Here is an 18317-nt window from a genome sequence, read left to right on the forward strand (position 1 = left end):
TCTGAAGCAGGAGGATGACGAGGAGGAAGAGGAGTGCCCAGGGCTCTACATTAGCAGGACACTGTCTGTGAGAGATACAAAGTATAGCCCTGTTGAAAGGATTTGGTGACAAAACTTCATCACCATTAGTGCTGCCAGGCCTGTGCTCATTACTCACCTACGACGGCAGTGAACAGTCAGCTAGTGTCACAGCAACTTAACAATGAGCATCAACAAAACTAAAGAACTGAGCCTGGACTTAGGAAGGAGAGACTCAAACCGCTCACTAATATGCATCGATGAAGCAGCAGTGGAGATGGTGGACAGTTTTAAATTTATCAACCATCAGATCCCTAACACAAAGGTGGAGTTCCATCCTATCGAGATACGTGCATTTACTGTATACACACACCATTATCCGAGACAGAATAATACCGTTCCTGTATACTGCTGCCACCCAGTGGACACAAGGAAGACTGCAGTCAATTCTAATATCAGCCTGTCACTCCACATCTAACCTCTGAACAGGACATACAGGAAGTGAGAAATCTCAGTTATCTGCCTCTTCATGCTAACTGTGCTGAATGGTGGAGTGAGAGAGAGTGAGACCCTGTCCCAGAGTAAGTGATCCTCACCTGGAGGCCCATCAGTGAGGAAGAGGAGCATCAGAGGAGCCTTATGTGTGTCTCACTGACCTCAGATCTGTGGAGACTGACACTAACTCACTACACTGTCTCCCCTTTATGAGTATTAAATGGTTAAACATTATTCATCTAACTTAAGCTCTTATCCAGTATGAGGTCACAGTCAGTTGGAAGCACATCCCAGGATGCATGGTCCACAAATCAGGGAAGCCCTCGAATGGGATACCGGCTCAAAAATCAATCACGATGCGGGAAGGACAGAAGCAGAGGCAGGCGTGGGAAAAAGGAAACGGGCTTTATTCAAACAAAACACAAGTGAGGCAAAGGGAAATGGACTGCGAGGGGTCAATACTGGGTAGGGAGAGTCAGGAGAGGCACAGGGCACACAGAGGAGCACATGCAGGCAGTGACATTACAAAGACCGGACTGGGGAGCTCAGCAGAAGGAGGCACTATATACCCCACAGACGAGGGAGCAGACGAGAGGCACCTGGGATCAACCACATGGGGGCTGAAATGAGAGGAAGGATTAAACGAGTAACAGGTGTGGCTCATTAGGACGACACCACAGAGAAAACGGGAGGAAGGAATGCTGGGTGTGACAATATCACGGTCATTTTCAGGTTTCTAATTCACTCTGCCATATATTTTTGGACAGTGGGAGGAAACCACAGTACTTGGATAAAACTTACCAACAGCAGACTGTGAGCCAGGGGCAGGATTCAGACCCAAACCCCTGACAGTGTAAGGCATCCCTGTTACACACTGAGACACCACTGCAGCCTGCAGCATTAATGTAAAGCATCTTTATTAACATTACATATGAGGTGTCTCACAGTCTGGGGTCTGCATTTTAAATAATACTCAACTTATCAATAAACAAAAGCCTAACATTGTGTGTGAAAAAAATACTGTGAAAACAAAATCTAAATGTGAAGCTTGTATACTGAAAGAAAACAAAATGTAACTGGGCAGCTTTTAACTCCACAGTAAGAGGAGAGCAAGGAGGCTGAGAAATGGTGAAGTTGCTCCAGCAGGGGGCAGCAAAGCCCTTAGACCTCTCACTAATTCATAGATACACAAGAGAAAGACAGTCACTGGCAAATACCATCTCAGAATATTGTATATTATGTATATATTGTATACAGTGTGAGAGCAGGTCATGCCATTTAAATACAGCGTACATCACTGTAAGATGCTCCTCTCTGGTGATTATCCCTCCCCATCACTGGAGTATCTGACTGTCCCTCACAGATCTCATCCTGAGCAGTAGGTCCCCACATGTAGAGGAGCATCTCCATGTTGCTGCCCCCTACTGGAAAAGAACATATAAGCATTTATATTGGCTACTGTTCAGTTTGGCATCTGAGGTAGAATGCCTCTCTTAGCATGTCAGGGAGTGTGGTGTGTCAATGCTACTGCTAGAGGAACAAGAAATAAACCTGACCAGTAGATTAATCTGGGAAATCTCTTTAGTTCACTTTAATCTGGTTTAAACCTGGAAGCCAAATGAGTTTCATGTATGATGTTGAAATTGTGGCTGTATTCAGTGTCTTAGGAAACTCACCTCGCTGTGCTTCAGGGTGATTAAGCTGTAGACCACATCGCTGGCTGGTGTTGCAGCAGAAGAACATCTAGAGGACATCTGCTGAGAGTATTTAGTTGTTTGCATAGAGGTACAAGCCCATAATATCCTAAGCCTCTCTCTCTCTAAAACTCCTCTAATGCTCAGTAGGTGAAAACAAATGTGAGAATAACTGAATCACTGTGACACACCATGGGTATCATGTTAAGTCTGACATCTAAGCATGATGCACATGGATCTGACAGATCAGAGCTGTAGCTCTACCTGCCCAGTAAGAACATTATTTGACCTTAAACCACGGGGGTCAAACTCAGTGACTGAAAGGGCCGTATTTAAAACCACCAATGAGTATGCAGGCCACCCAAGGATTTATTTAATAAATAAGAGAAGGACCCAAACTTGCAGTTATTTTGCTGAAATCTTTACAATATTTGAATGAATGAATGAATGAATGAATGAATGAATACATTTCTTGACATGAATGGAACTGAACATCATTTTCAACATAGAAAACATCCTAATTTTGGCTGTAACTTGGTTACAGCTAATGCTGGTTAAAGTCAGTTAGTATGGGAGCAATAAATCACATCAACATTGCAGAGAGAATAGCTGATAAGACAGGGATCCCCAATTCTGGTTCTGGTGCGTCAGAATCCAACACACCTGGACTAAACCAGGCAAATGGCTGATTAAGGTGTATTTGAGCAGGGAAATCCGCAAACTGTGTTGGCTTCTGGCCCCCCAGCACCAAAACTGGGGAGACCTGTGATAAGAGAAAGACTGTCTGTCGGTTCTGTTTTACAGAACCCAGATATGTTCCTGGAAACACATCCAGCATCTTAACCCATTAAAGAGAACATCATCTAAGTGTGTGTGACCGGAGCGAGGCAGGAACAGCCTCTGCAAGTCAGTGTCCCTGAGTCATCTAAGGCACTTTAGCCAGGAGATTCAGACTGTGCTAAAAATACCTCCAGCTATAGGGGTGTTTATCACTACAGATATGTAACCGTAGCGATAGAGAACAAAGGGATTCATGCAATATGACTGCCTTATTGTCACGTTCGGTCCCGTACGCGCAGGTAAGCGAGCGGGGAAGTAGGAGAAAGGAGCCGGACTGACGGGTAAACTGGGTTTATTCCAGGACACAAGCGAGACGAGCACGAAACAATACATCACAATACAATGACGTAATGACGAGACGTACTCAGATGAGGACTAAATACACAGGAAAGAGCAAACGGAACAAGGCACAGGTGTTGACAATCCGGGAATCACACGAGGTAACGAGGTGGGCGTGGCACACACAAGGATCGGACGGAGCTGGGCGTGACACTTATTTACATTTTTTATTTATCTTATATATTTATTTTTAAACTGCGCAAATAAATGTCCCTTAGGTTTTGTTATTCAGACACGTCAACCTTAGACACATTGCCAGTGGTTTACAATTATTCCTAATTGTGTTTGCAGTTTTACTAATAAATAATTCAGTTTTTCCTGCTGTACTGAAATTGCACCGAACCATGAACCCAAGACAGAGGTTTGAATTGTGAATTCTGGTTACTGTTGGACCCCAATTCCTGGGCCATGTTTAACAGAATATCAAAGTCATTTCACAGGCCGTTAGGAAATGTTCTGTGAGCCGTATCTGGGCTGCAGGCATTGAGCTTGTCATATACGCCTTAAACTGTCATTGTGCTATTCGTCTGATGCCTGTACTGAACACTGATTTACATGACATCATCTTACCTCTGGGTTTGGCAGCAAAATGGAGCTGTAGGTGACATCAGCACCAGGCTCCACAGAAGCCTGAGAGAGGAATCACATTATCACCATGCAACTGCCAACACTTGAACATCACTGTTGGTGAATTTGGTGATAATCTGATGCAGCAGTAAATGATTTGTACATTTACAGATATAGTCCAATATTCATTTTTTATTTGAATTTAGAAAACATTTTAAACGCATTGTAACAACTAGCTTATCACAATGCATTATATATAATACAGTTTCTATACAAATTGAAAATATTATTATTATTATTATTATTATGTTTTACAATCCTTCAACTGGAATGAAGCATTCAAACAGTCACACCTCAAGTCAGTTTGACATCATCTTTCTCTAGCACCAAATACAGAGATAAACTACTTGATGACTCAGTGAGGGTGCAATACATTTTTGTTCTGCTTTGCTTTCATATAAAATGCAAAGCCCCATAGAATATTCTATAGTTTCTTTGCTTATTAAAAATGAACTTACTATGAATTCAGTTCTTCCTGGATTTTGCTGCCTGGTAAATTTTTTCTCTACAAAGAAAAAAAGTAAACTGATATAGTTAGTTTGCTGTGCAACAAACACATGATCATTTCCTCTTAATATCAATTAATATATATATGAAAATCTTATTCAGCCTAATAACTGTATCAAACTATCTACACTCGTGGTCACCTGGACTGAACTAAAACTGAATCCAGATCACATGATTCCTCGCACACTCCTGTGCCAGTAACCCTACCTTTGGGAACCCCCCCCCCCTCCCAGGGCAACTGGCCTTTGGGGAGAAACAGTTTGGGATCCCTGGTCTAGACAAATGTATGTCAGTGACTGTTTATGGTTTTATAACCTCAGCTGCTTGGACACAAACTCAGTGGGTCCAAGGAAAACCTGCAGGTTAATGGAGGAAGTAGAGGTTTGATTTCCTGTTTGCTCCATAGCAGTTTCTAGTTCTGCACTATGTTTAGTCTGTGTTCTCAAAGGGGACAAGACAACATTCTGTTTTAATTTCACTGCATAAACCCGTGTGTCTGAACCCTGCTGCCTGAGCCCCTGTCCAGCCGTCTTTGGAAAAGGATAAAAGCATGAAGGTTTAGCTGCTGCTTACAGGAGTGCAGAGGGACACGCAGCACTGGTCAGACAGTCAGGTCACTTATACACCGTCTGCATCAGCAGATACTCACTGTGTTTGTGCAGCACTTTCCATGTGATGATGATGAAGATGATGATCAACAGCAGCACCAATAAGCCCAGTCCTACATACAGAGCCAGCTGGACCAAAGGGCTGAATGAGATGGTGGGTTTGAACATTAATGTCTTACATGCTTTATAACAGCACAGTACAGCCACATCCCTAACCATAACCCTGGATGGGATGCCATCTCAGTTTAATTATAATTTAGAAATAATGGCAAACAATATTCCTTATTCTCATAAATATAATGACAGTTTTCCATTACTGTGTGATCAACTCAGTGCTGCTAGCTGGACCCCCACACTACTGTAAATGCTGCTGGCTGGACCCCCACACTACTGTAAATGCTGCTAGCTGGACCCCCACACTGCTGTACATGCTGCTGAATGCTCACTAGGGCTGGACGATTTATCGATTTCAAATCGAAATCGCGATTTTGAAACAACGCGATTAGCAAGTCGCAAAAATTGCGATTTAGGATATACATTATACAGCACGTCGGACCCAGAGTTTAAAACTGCTGTGAGAATGGTTTTACAAATCCATGCCGTGCTCCCTGTGTGACAGTCATTCTCACCAATCACAAGCGCTGTGTTTCTTGTATGCCAGTCATGCTCACCAATCAGAAGTGGCCCAAGAAGGCGTATAGGCTCACAAACAGCAAACACGTGAAACCCAAGGAAAATGTTACATTCGCGGTGCGGAAAAATACTGATTCTGCTACTGAGTTATAAATGAATTGCCTTCCTATTTCATGGTCCGAGATTGTTTCAGAAAGGTCCTATCATCAATAAAACCGGCGAGCTCATTTTAAACACCAGCTGCAATATACTTCAGCGTATCATACCTTTGGTTTTTGTTAATAGGCAATAGCATTAGTATACCGCTAACCCATGAAAACAACAATGAGACAGTCAGTAATTCTCACAGCAGCAGAGTCGGTGACCTCCAAAAAAGCCGTAAAACCCACAATACAGTCGTGTTTATACATAAATACTAAAATAATAGATTGCTTTAATCGCTATTACAGTTGGGTATGGGCACGCGGTCTTATTTAGAAAACATACAAAAAGAGACGCATATAATAATGTTAAATCATTAGTTTTGTATTTGTCCGAGTAACAAAGCAAAGGAATGATAATTAAGCTGCTTCAGTCGAAAACTGCATTTTACTTCTCATTTGAAATAAAATGCAGGGTTGGCAACTTTGGTCAGCTGCATGGAGTGAGATTTTCTGTTCTCTGTTCTGCACACACATTTACATGTAAGTTTTATTACCTTGTAAATAGTCTGCAGGGTTTGCAAACTGCCGTAACGTTTTTGATGCAGCTAATTTTAAGTTCAGAATGGAATATAGATTTGCCGTAAGATTTCTTGCGTGAGAGTCTGAAAGAGTTTGCAACCATTAACACGTGCATTTTTTGTTTCACATACAATTGATTTGTATAGAAAATACCTGTGTACAGTTGTTAAAAAGCGGAAACTTCGACCAACATGAAATCACCAATAAACGACATCTATTTATTCAACATTTTATAAAATGCATACTACGTTTAAAAATTTCCAGCTTTACGGTTTCAGGACAGAACAGCCACTCTGTTATGAACATTACGGTTTTTTGAGTGTTATTAGTGTTTATAACAGCAGCTAACAACACAATAGGGCAAACAAAAGGGCTGCATACACCGAAGTAGTTCTTGCTTGTTCATTGGCGTGGAAAAAGGCGGTTCTAGTGTTATTAGGAGGGTAATCGGTCTTTGTCAGTCACGTGTCTGCACTGTCTGACACGCCCCCATTCGCCATTTTGAAGGTATTCGCGGACGCAAACACTAGGAAGAATTGAGAAGAAAAAGCAGAACGAGAAAATTCCTTACAGAGAAAAACTTACGAAGGACGCCAGGGATCAGTATTTGGCTAAATTGTCAACAATCAGCAATATAGATCCGTATGATCTCACATAAAAAAATGGAATTCCGACGCGACATTGTTGCCTCTAACTTAATCTCTGGATATAACAAACTACCTTGTTTATGGTATCAGCGCTTACACATATGAACAGTTAAAGAACTATAAATCTCTTGAAGCCCACGGACATTTCATCAATGGCTGGGTGTAGGATCTGTTCACATTTCGAACGCAGGACTGCGACAACACAATCGTCACTGCAAAGGTACGCTAACTTGTAATCAAGTTGCAAACAAATCTGTACAGCCTCGAACAAATTAGACTAAGGGGGGACATGGTCCAGGCATATTAGATTCTAACAGGTCTGGATGCAGCCAAATGGCTACTTCAATAAATTTCTTATGTTCTTATGTTCAAGTTAAGTTATTAGTAATTATATGATGAAGTTAACTGTAATCATGTAGACAGCCTTACAAATGCATAATAAATAATAATACATGGAATAATTTAACACCTCCTCTACCTGCCGTCCATATCCTTTTTTCCAAGTGGGAATCCGAAAAAATCTTATGTTGTGGTCCACCTTTCTGCCTTGTGATTTAGTATGACAGCCTTTCACACAGCACGAGTATCCCATCTTTCGAAGGATAAAGGCGGATGCAAACGCTTGCTCTTGAGTTATATACCTGCAAAATGGCGATTCGACCCAGAATACACTGCGACTTTAGCGAGTGTGACATCAACTGTCAATTTTTCTTTTTGCTGTAATTGTTTTCATTATTACTTTATTTAACTTGACACATCACATCTTTAAATTCTCATCCTTGCATTAGAATATAGACCAGTTAATACTGATGGTATCTCTTGCTGCGTCATATGTTTTAAAATTACTACACACTGAATATTGAACTGAATATTGACATAAAAAAATTAAATCGCAAATCAAATCGTAATCGCAATTTCTGTCAGAAAAATCGCGATTCGATATTTTCCCCAAATCGTGCAGCTCTAATGCTCACCTCTCTGTTTCATTATTCCCTCCTTCATCATGTGCTGACACTGTCTGTAGGAGCATTTTGGTGGTAAATCCAGCAGCAGAAGCCTTGATAGTTTCTGAGAAAAGGAAATAAGGATTGTGGTTTATGATTATGATTTAAAAAGCTTGTTCTGTCTCTCAGTAAAGACTCATAAGCAAAGGCAATTTCTAAAACTAAATTAAGAACAATGTAAAATATTCAGCAGAGCAGCTGCTTGAATACAGAATAATAAATTAGTGTTATGATGAGTCTTTATAACCCAGGGAAGTTTAAACAATTTCAATTCATTAATGGAGATATTTTAAAAGACAGATATTAATATTTCAGTTAATTTTCAGATTATCTTTGAGCAAGTTTTATTCTGGTAAACAGTTCCCAAAGATTATATCACAGATTATGAGTAAAACTATTGGTTTCATTTGTCATTTATCTATTTGCATTGAGACTTAAATAACTAACACTAACATTTAAGTAAATGACTTATGCTCAGTGGTGGTTGTGGTTGTAGTTTTCAGACTGACAGTATGAACTGGTAAAGGAATCAGGTAAAGAAAATTAACGCTGAATTTCCTGATCCAGGGTTTTAAAATAATATGCAGCAACTCGACTGAAACATTTATATTTACAGCATTTGGCAGACGCCCTTAGCCAGAGCGACTTACATAAGTGCTTTAAGACTCTAACCAACTGATTACACTGTGATATTTAAACTTAATGTTGACCAATATGTATACGATGTCTCTCTTTTACTTTTGACTATAAATTACTTACCTTCAGTGATGGCTGTGGTTGTCACTTTGACAGTAATATGAACTGGGATCTGCAGGTGTCCAGCATCACACCGATACCAGCCTGTGTCCTTCCTCTCCAGTCCCCACATTGTCACACTGAAGACTTTATTTACTCTGTCATCCCTGATCTCCACAGGCCTCCCATCCAAACTCCCAGAATTCCCTAATACACAGGAGCCCCCAATCTTACAAAACATCTTCTGACTGTTACTATCTCCATAGCGACACTGAACACTGACACTGTCCCCCTCCACACCAGTCACCTCCTGATTGTCCACTGACACCCCTGAGGAACCTGAACACAGATTTTAAACAACGGAAACACTGTTATATATATACACAGCAACAAAATATTCATGTATACGAGTCAGTAACTGTTTATCTATGTTTCTCTAACAAAAGCATATTTCTTAGCATTAAGTGGCCCATTTAAACTGTGACATCTCCCCGGTCAAATTTATAACATTGAAAACAAAAGTATATTTTGAAGTTGTTATATAGAAATAACATTTTGAAATTTCCTGAAATATTGTTTATTTGTCCTGGGTTGTTCCCTGCCTTGCACCCATAGCCCCCGGGATAGGCTCCGGACCACCCTTCTCCCCCCACCCTGAATAGAATTAGTGGATACAGACAATGGATGGATAAACCTGATGTATAAGATGCACTACAGACATCTTACCATCACTGACTGACAGTGTAACCCATTCTCCATCATCTGAATGTCCACTGATCTCCACACGACACCAGTAGGTATCATTGTCCTCAATTTTCAGATTGTTCATGGTCACAGTGAAGACTTGCTGCTCAGGATCATCTCTGATTGACACGTCACCCTTCTTCTGTGGAAAGTCAGTCCGTACTATGGAGGTACATGACTGTCCATCATCCCCTTTGCACCAATATTTCACATGATTTTTATATGTGTCTTCATATAAACATGGGATGGTGACAGATCCTCCACTCTGTACAGTCACCTGTCTCACTGAGGACACACTGTCAGCACCTGTGGGGACAACAACCAACTGATTTCACATTTTCAGCCTCACAGTATCTCTAATTAATATACTGTATTATCAGTTTGTATGACACATGGACCAAGGCTCATGGCACAGAGAGATGGGCGTAAGGGAACAGTGACGAGGTAAAATAACAAGACTGTCATTTTGCCATGAGAACAAGGGAAAGTCACAGGAAAACAAAGCAGGTGTCGGATGTTGGGAAGGGTTACAGCGGGATGTGGGATCGGGAATCTGAGTCTGGGAGTGTGTTCTAGGGTCTGAGAGGAAAAGCAGGACCTTCAATCAGTGGTAATAAGGCACAGGTGAGGTGAATGAATGGGCTCCTCACCCCCTTTAACAGTGAGGCAGTATTTGTAGACACATTTAATTCTGAGGTATCTGTCTTATTAATAACATACAGAACGTATGTAGATGTATTTTATATCAGCCGTCCATCTTCACATGCTTATGCAGTACAGGGTCAGTACAGTACAGGGAGTGTGATGCTGATCTGAGGCAGCACAGGGCACAAGGCAGGGGAACAGCCAGGACAGGATGCCAGTCTGTCACAGGACAAACACTCAAGGCAGGGGAACAGCCAGGACAGGATGCCAGTCTATCACAGGGCAAACACTCAAGGCAGGGGAACAGCCAGGACAGGATGCCAGTCTATCACAGGGCAAACACTCACACGCAGCCACTACGGGCACCTTTAGGGGCACCAGTTCCCCTGAACCACATATCTTTGGGTTTGGGAGGGAGAGCATGCAAACTCCACACAGAGAGCTGGGCCAGATATCAAACCCCTCAGCCTCAAGATGTGAGGTCACCACGCTGCTCCCAGTCTCTACCAATTACAGGCAGTGGCATACTGGTGACGCCCCCAGCCCCTGAAATGCATCCCCAGCATTTAAAACAATGTATTAATAACATACAGCTATTTACCGAATAAACTATTAAATTCCCACACTATGATAAATTTAAATGATTGTATTACTAATCACAAAGTTTCTGGTGAAAACATACTCCAATTGCCATTACATCAGCGACGGTCAACAAACATCTCAGGCATTAAGTTTAGTGACTTTATAAAAAGACCTGGTATTGACTCAGTGATGTTTCATTTCATTGGCTAACAAAGCCTGGCCAACCGATTTGCAGTTTACTTTAATAAGTTCATCTCCCCATCCAGGGTATTTTATTTGCACTGGATGTTAAAATGTCTAAACGAAAAACCTCCTACAATACAGAGTGATCCAAAGAAGGCATGTTCATGTCGAGCAGCAGGAAAGACGAATTCCATGCCTTCTGCACTCTGCCGATGAGATGTGGTTACAAGCAGAAAACGGTTCACAATTGTTCTCAGTGAAGTAATATTATTTATGGTTTCATTTTTAATCAATTATTTATTTATTTGCTTATTTATTTCTTTTAATTTTGGATCATGCTGCTAGATTTGCACTCTTTTGATTGTTTTTTTTTTTATCTTGCTTCTAACCCCCTCCCCCGGTGGGGAAAATTTAAAAATATATATTATTTGCAATAAGTTAAGACAAATATTGATGTTTATCTGCATATGATTAATATAGAACAGAACAGAAATGTTGCACATTGATCCATGCATATCACAAAGGCTGCAACACCAAACAGGGATATGATGTCATAATCGTAGCAGGGGGCCTGACTTGTAGCTGCGGGGGGGCATAAATAGATCTCTGGTACACCACTGGCTAAAGGAAAACTAGCTCTCACAACCAGCTTCAGAGTGAAAGACAACCAGGTCTAGTCTCAACCTCTGAGGCTGATCTTGTCCCCTGATAAACACAGACCTGCTCCAGTCGCACATGAAGCTGGGTGTTTAGACCCTCTGACTGCACACAGATATGACTGATGGCATCCCGGCTGTCTGCTTACATACCAGCTGTGCTGCTGAAATGACCCCAGTAAGACCAATCACAGGCCTCACAGGAAGCCAAAGGGTGCAAGAATCAAGGACATTATTATGTGAAGTTACGATCTTTGTACTGCTTGAACACTAACATAGAGAGTTTTCCTTTGAGTACCACACAGTAGGATCAGTAAACTCTAATACATCTTTTGTTTATCTCTTAATTGTCAGTTTTCAGGAAATAGTTTTCAAACACATCCAAAGACAAAAGACAGACAAATGAATGTTAAGTAACGATGGATGTCTGGGGAGATATTTTCTTTTTGAATTCTAAAGAAAATGTTAGAAAATCTGCAAATAATTTTTTATATTAATATCAATTTCCTAGATGAAGTTTCTGCAACTGGAAGCAGTCATCTACAAATCTTTCTTGTCATAGAACAGATCTACATTGTTGATTATATTCACTGCAAACTGTATCTGACAGTGAGTGGAGGAGCAGGAGAGAGATCTCTACTCAGTTCCACTGTAATAAGTGACACTCACCTGTGAGCCCAGCAATGAGGAGGAACAGGAGCATCAGAGGATCCATACCTGTGTCACTGAGCCCAGACCTGTGCAGACTGACCCTCACTTCCTCATCCTCTGGACCTTCACTGTCTCTCTCGTTTCTATTTTCACACACAGCAGTCAGGCAGTGGGGACAGGAAGTGACAAAACCACAGAGCTGAATGTTTAGCGCTTCAGCAAGTCATTTTGTTCTGTAGAGGAGAATAGTAATAATGTTGAAAGCATGAATAAAGAAGAGTTCATGAATTAAAGTTAATGTGCATTTATAGTGTATTACTGATAATAAGAAATAAATTGCTACATCTCTGTTGCCTTAACGATTTCCCTCTGTCTTATCACAGCTATTTATCACTAGTATAATTATCTACAGTGTAAAGTGAGATAAACCTTCATCAGCACATCAGTCCATTGCAGGGCACTGGAACCTGGAAAAATGAACAGAGGAAGCATGCAAACTACGCATAGACACTGTCATGGTCACAGTCAGTACCAGCAGATATATGAGGCAGGTTTACATATGTGTTAGATATCTAATATCATAATAGACTAATGACAGAGGAACTTCGAGGAACCAGGGCCAACAAGTCCAACAAAAGACTTGGGCTTTGGACAGTAAGGCCTCAAACAGCAGCTAAATCGTTACCATGGTGCAGAAGATATTTTCAGACATACTTATTCTGAAAAGCAGAAATGTCGTCATACAGGATGCGAAGGTGAGAGCCTGTAGAAACACTGTGTGCTGTATACAGAGGCTCTGTCCTTATGTCTGTAACAATATGCTTGTCAGGCTTTATTATGTATCATACAGTTTTTGAAAGTGCCACTGAAGTCGGTTCTTTTAATGTCTGTCGATCAGTAGGTAACAAGAGGCCTATTAGATACCTGTGTCTGTAAGGGGGGGGGGGGTATCCCAGGGAGGGGCAAAGTCAGGTGATGGGCACATTGATTCACGTCACCTGGGCCTTATCACCAGTCCTGTCAAACTGAGCTCTGTTTGTGTTTCTCTCAGCCCTGACAGACACATGCAGACACAGACGCCTGAATCCTCAGCTTCTTGTTTCATTACAGAGATTCAAAAAGATAAAATACATTAATGGGTGGTAATAGCAACTGCAGCCAATTGCAAACTAATAAGCCTACCTTTGATTACATGCACAGATATGGAGATACTAGAATACATGAGTATATCTGTAGACTTTATCAGTCCAACATATATCCTGCCAGTGGAGTAATAGAATAAGAATATTTTTGAAACCGTGGTTCCATTATCTTTTTCTTCATTGGGATCTTGTGAGCCGCACTTCGTCTGGTTCCTCACCCAGGACCTGTTTGCCTTGGGTGACCCTACCAGGGGCATAAAGCCCCGGGCAACTTAGCTCCTGGGATCATTGGAACACGCAAACCCCTCCACCACGATAAGGTGTCGGCTCCAGGAGGGGGAACTTTACTTATTACTTATTTGTCTACTTAATTATGTTTTATTTGTCATGTTTTATTACTTATGTCCTCTTTTATTTTGTATTTTATTTTATGCTTTCAATCATCTTCCTTTTAATGACTTACTTTTTTTATCCCAGAACATCTCACCTCTTAATCGCTAATAATTATTTTATTATTTATTATTCTATCCCTAATGTTCTATGTCTGTTTTTATCCTCCTGTAACACATGCATAAGAACACTCGGGGAAATGCACCAGAATCCGTTTACCAGGAGAAGCCGAATCGTGGTCCAAGGGGTAAACAGGGTCAACACCAGAGGTCAGTCTGCATAAAACACCAAAGCCAAGAATGTGATCCGGGAGGGTCGTCGAGGAGCTGGGAGCACGAAGGTTAGGAAGCCAGAAGATCAGTCCAGACGCACGGACAGGAGACACAAGGGAGATCCGTGAGGAAGGAGCAAGGTTAGCTTGGACGGGAGGAGGATGGGTCAGGAGACACGGGAAGTGGAGGTAGGGAAAGTCGGGCGGCACGGACAAGGACAGAGGAACAGGACGCTCAGTAGATGCATAACCACAAATACGGAGCGAAGTGGGCGTTCCCTTAATTGATCTCGGCTGCACTGATTGGCGCTCTGCCTGCCGGTGCCACGCCTCCTTTCACACCCCACCGTTATGCTGCTATTTTGTTGCTTGTACTTTTTCTCCTCATTTATTTATTTTTATCATATTTATCTATCGATCATAACTTCATCTTTGATTTATAGATATAATGGTGCTGGGGAGGCGAAGCCTGCTGTCAGCGTTCTGTAGCCTTGCCTGTGTTCTGGCTCATTTGCCCTCTTTTGCTGACCTTCTTGTCATGGTTTGTGGCGTCTTTTGCTCAGGCGAGCTGGTCACTGCACATCTGCCGCTTTGACAGTCGTGGAGAGAAAGCTTTCAGTATCGTACCTTATTCCAGTGATGGTGGCTCCATTCTCTAACAGGTGTTGTCAGCTGTAGAATCGTTCTCATGCTTGTCACACATGAATTTGGACTCATTCAAATAAAAAGCAACACAACAACAAAAAAATTTGCACTTTTGTGGGAGACGTAAAGCCACTGAACGCTGTCGCGCTGCCACCTTGGTTGTAACATTGGATTTCAGATTCAAGATTGGATTTTAGTCATAAGTTCAGAAGTTGACCTGAGAAGTGATTCTTCACAATCAGAGATGGAACAGCTTTTTGAGCTGGTCATTGGCCGATATTCTCTTAGTTATGCCAATCTAGTTATAAAATATCAAACTGCTTAATATGTGTTGATCTCTTTCACAAAATGAGCTTTTATTGAGTTTGCGTTATATATGCCTTAAAATGTAATTCTGATTTTGATTTATTCTCAATGTTATATAAACACACACACACACAAACACACACAGGTTTGTAATTCTATCTTTGTGGGGACTCTCCATTCATTTCTATGGGGAAAACTCTAACAGTCCAAACTGTTTAGTTAGATTAAAATAGTTAAATTAAACCCGCTGTAATCCTTTCTATCCCTGCTTCTGGAGACTTGAGAGAGCACTGTTACTAGCAAGAAATTTAATGTGGAATTTGCTGATTTAGGTTTTCAGAACCATGAACAGCAACTCATCTTACTTTCATTTAATGGGTGTTAAACCAGAAACCAGTCGATCACACAAGGGTGTTTTTATTTGTTATTGACAAATAGGCATCTGATCTCGGGGTGGCATAGTGGGGCAGTGGTTAGCACTGTCACCTCACACCCCTGGGACCTGGGTTCGAGTCTCTGTCAGGGTTCTTACATGTTGTCATCGTGGGATTTCCTCTGAGTACTCCAGTTTCCCCCCACAGTCCAAAAGCCTGCTGAGGCTAATTGGAGTTGTTGGATTGTCTGTAGGTGTGAATGGTGTGTTGAGAGTGCCATGTGATGGGTTGGTGCCCCATCCTGGGTTGTTCCCTGCCTTTCACCCATAGACTGGATGGAATTTTCCAATTTTAATGGTAAATGGACTGCATTTATATAGCGCTTTTCTACTCCTACGAGTACTCAAAGCGCTTTACAATACATGCCTCACATTCACCCATTCACACACCAGATTACCAGGTCAAGAAAAACATAAAATGTACAATAAACCATCAATTTATCAACCATTTATTAAACAGAAAAAATTATGACCAGCATACATATAATATCTCTTTCAATATTAATGAGCAATGTAATAAGATTTCATTTTACTTTAACTAATTAATAAACAATTATTAAACACTTATCCTATTGTAATAAGACAGCCTAGTGAAATCTGAAAAGAACAGGGGAGGTTTAACCAGCAGGTGGCGGCAAAGAGCCTGTTATACAGGTTCCCAGCAGATAATCCCGCACTGCAGAGCAGCTGCTCTGTGTTTAACTGGCTCTCATGGTGTGACTGGACAGAGTGAGCAGGGCCGCGTGAGACAGGCCTCACTGCAGTTAGCATAACCATTTATTTTACATCTCGTCTGACTCATTCGGCCCCACAAAGGTCACCCCCCCTCCCAGCTGCCTCTGACCCAGGGAGATTCAAGCACAAAAACAATGACTACAGCATACTGTAAACTGAAAAGTATCTGAAATATAAAGACACATTTCATACAAGCACAGCATAACCCTACTGATACAGCCTTGAGTTTGTCCATTTATTTACACTAACAGAGGGTGAATGTTAGTCATTTTAACAGGATTGACAAGCTTGTAGATCTAATCAGAATTTCCTAAGACCCGTGGTTTGTATTGGCCCCTCCCTCTTCTTCTCTCTGATTGGATCCCCTCTTTCTGCAGGAGCTCCAGTGCAGCTGAATGGCGATGATGGTGCAAATCAGATAAAACACACCAGTCCCAGCTTTCAGTACTGCACCCAGAACCTGCTCCCACCTGTTAGACATATAATATATCAATGTCAGTTAGAAGAAAACACTTGTAACAGAGTTTTCAGACTTTTATTTAGATATGGATCGTGGGGGTTCAGTCGAGAAAACGAAGGGATATACATTTATGGGGGTGGTATACATTCATGGGTGGTATACATTTATGGGGGTGGTATGCATCTATGGGTGGTATGCAAATATGGGGAGTATGCATCTATAGCTGGTATACATTTATGGGGGGTATGCATCTATGGGTGGTATACATTTATGGGGAGTATGCATCTATAGGTGGTATACATTTATGGGGGGTATGCATCTATGGGTGGTATACATTTATTGGGGGTATGCATCTATGGGTGGTATACATTTATGGGGGGTATGCATCTATAGGTGGTATACATTTATGGGGGGTATGCATCTATGGGTGGTATACATTTATGGGGCGTATGCATCTATGGGTGGTATACATTTATGGGGGGTATGCATCTATAGGTGGTATACATTTATGGGGGTTATGCATCTATGGGTGGTATGCATCTATGGGTGGTATACATTTATGGGGGGTATGCATCTATGGGTGGTATACATTTATGGGTGGTATGCATCTATGCGTGGTATACATTTATGGGGGGTATGTATCTATAGGTCTATAGGTGGTATACATTTATGGGGCGTATGCATCTATGGGTGGTATACATTTATGGGTGGTATGCATCTATAGGTGGTATACATTTATGGGGGGTATGCATCTATGGGTGGTATACATTTATGGGGGGGGGTATGCATCTATCGGTGGTATTCATTTATGGGGGGTATGCATCTATGGGTGGTATACATCATGTTTCTGCTCCAACCTGCTAGACATGTATCAGTGTAAGTCACACATATTGCATTTAAACCCGAAGAATCGTGAATCAATAAAGGAGTGAATATAACTTTCAGTTATATTATGGTTTTTACACAGCAGGTTATCTTATTTTGTAAAATCCATCCATCCATCTTTCAGATATTTATTAAAAACATTGTCCAAAGGGAGCCTGCAGCCTGTCCCCAGTGACATAGAGCAAGGGCTCACCCTGGGGGTCCCCAATGATAAATTTTGCCAGTCCAATACCCATTGGGAAAATGCCCGGAATGCCATCTCAAGTATATTATACTCAAGAAAAAAGGAAATGTTTTAATGAAAAAATATTCATATTCTCATAAACACAATGACAGTTTTCCATTACTGTGTGATCAAGTCAGTGTTGCCGGCTGGACCCCCACACCACTGTAAATGCTGCTGGCTGGACCCCCACACTGCTGTAAATGCTGCTGGCTGGACCCCCACACTGATGTAAATGCTGCTGGCTGGACCCCCACACTGCTGTAAATGCTGCTGGCTGGACCCCCACACTGCTGTAAATGCTGCTGGCTGGACCCCCACACCACTGTAAATGCTGCTGGCTGGACCCCCACACCACTGTAAATGCTGCTGGTTGGACCCCCACACCACTGTAAATGCTGCTGGTTGGACCCCCACACTACTACTGTATAAATGCTCCTGGCTGGACCCCCACACTGCTATAAATGCTCCTGGCTGGACCCCCACACTGCTATAAA

The 18317-nt window shown here is 41.7% G+C and overlaps 1 protein-coding gene and 1 long non-coding RNA gene across 2 annotated transcripts; both read right to left on the minus strand.

Moving 5' to 3' along the window:
- Positions 1 to 1413: 1413 nt before the first annotated feature.
- Positions 1414 to 2287, minus strand: LOC111853098 (uncharacterized). Its single transcript, XR_011985720.1, has 2 exons — positions 2190 to 2287; positions 1414 to 1937 (listed from the first exon to the last, which is right to left on the minus strand). It is a non-coding gene; the product is annotated as an uncharacterized lncRNA (long non-coding RNA).
- Positions 2288 to 3831: 1544 nt separating this feature from the next.
- LOC140583052 (polymeric immunoglobulin receptor-like) lies at positions 3832 to 12663 on the minus strand. Its single transcript, XM_072707630.1, has 7 exons — positions 12349 to 12663; positions 9596 to 9919; positions 8894 to 9208; positions 8105 to 8198; positions 5170 to 5270; positions 4472 to 4518; positions 3832 to 4016 (listed from the first exon to the last, which is right to left on the minus strand). The coding sequence occupies exons 1-7, from the start codon at positions 12392 to 12394 to the stop codon at positions 3948 to 3950; spliced, it is 996 nt and encodes a 331-aa protein (XP_072563731.1). The 5' UTR covers positions 12395 to 12663; the 3' UTR covers positions 3832 to 3947.
- Positions 12664 to 18317: the final 5654 nt, after the last annotated feature.

Source organism: Paramormyrops kingsleyae, chromosome 25 (genome assembly GCF_048594095.1).
Source record: "Paramormyrops kingsleyae isolate MSU_618 chromosome 25, PKINGS_0.4, whole genome shotgun sequence".
Lineage (NCBI taxonomy): Eukaryota > Metazoa > Chordata > Actinopteri > Osteoglossiformes > Mormyridae > Paramormyrops > Paramormyrops kingsleyae.

Bases quoted from the DNA above. Each gene is read 5' to 3' on its own strand.
- LOC140583052 (XM_072707630.1), bottom strand. From the start codon at position 12,394: ATGGATCCTCTGATGCTCCTGTTCCTCCTCATTGCTGGGCTCACAG. The intron at 8,199-8,893 runs GTAAGTAATTTA...TCCTTTTCTCAG, and splicing joins AACCACAGCCATCACTGAAG to AAACTATCAAGGCTTCTGCT. The intron at 4,017-4,471 runs GTAAGTTCATTT...TTCCTCTCTCAG, and splicing joins CAGGAAGAACTGAATTCATA to GCTTCTGTGGAGCCTGGTGC.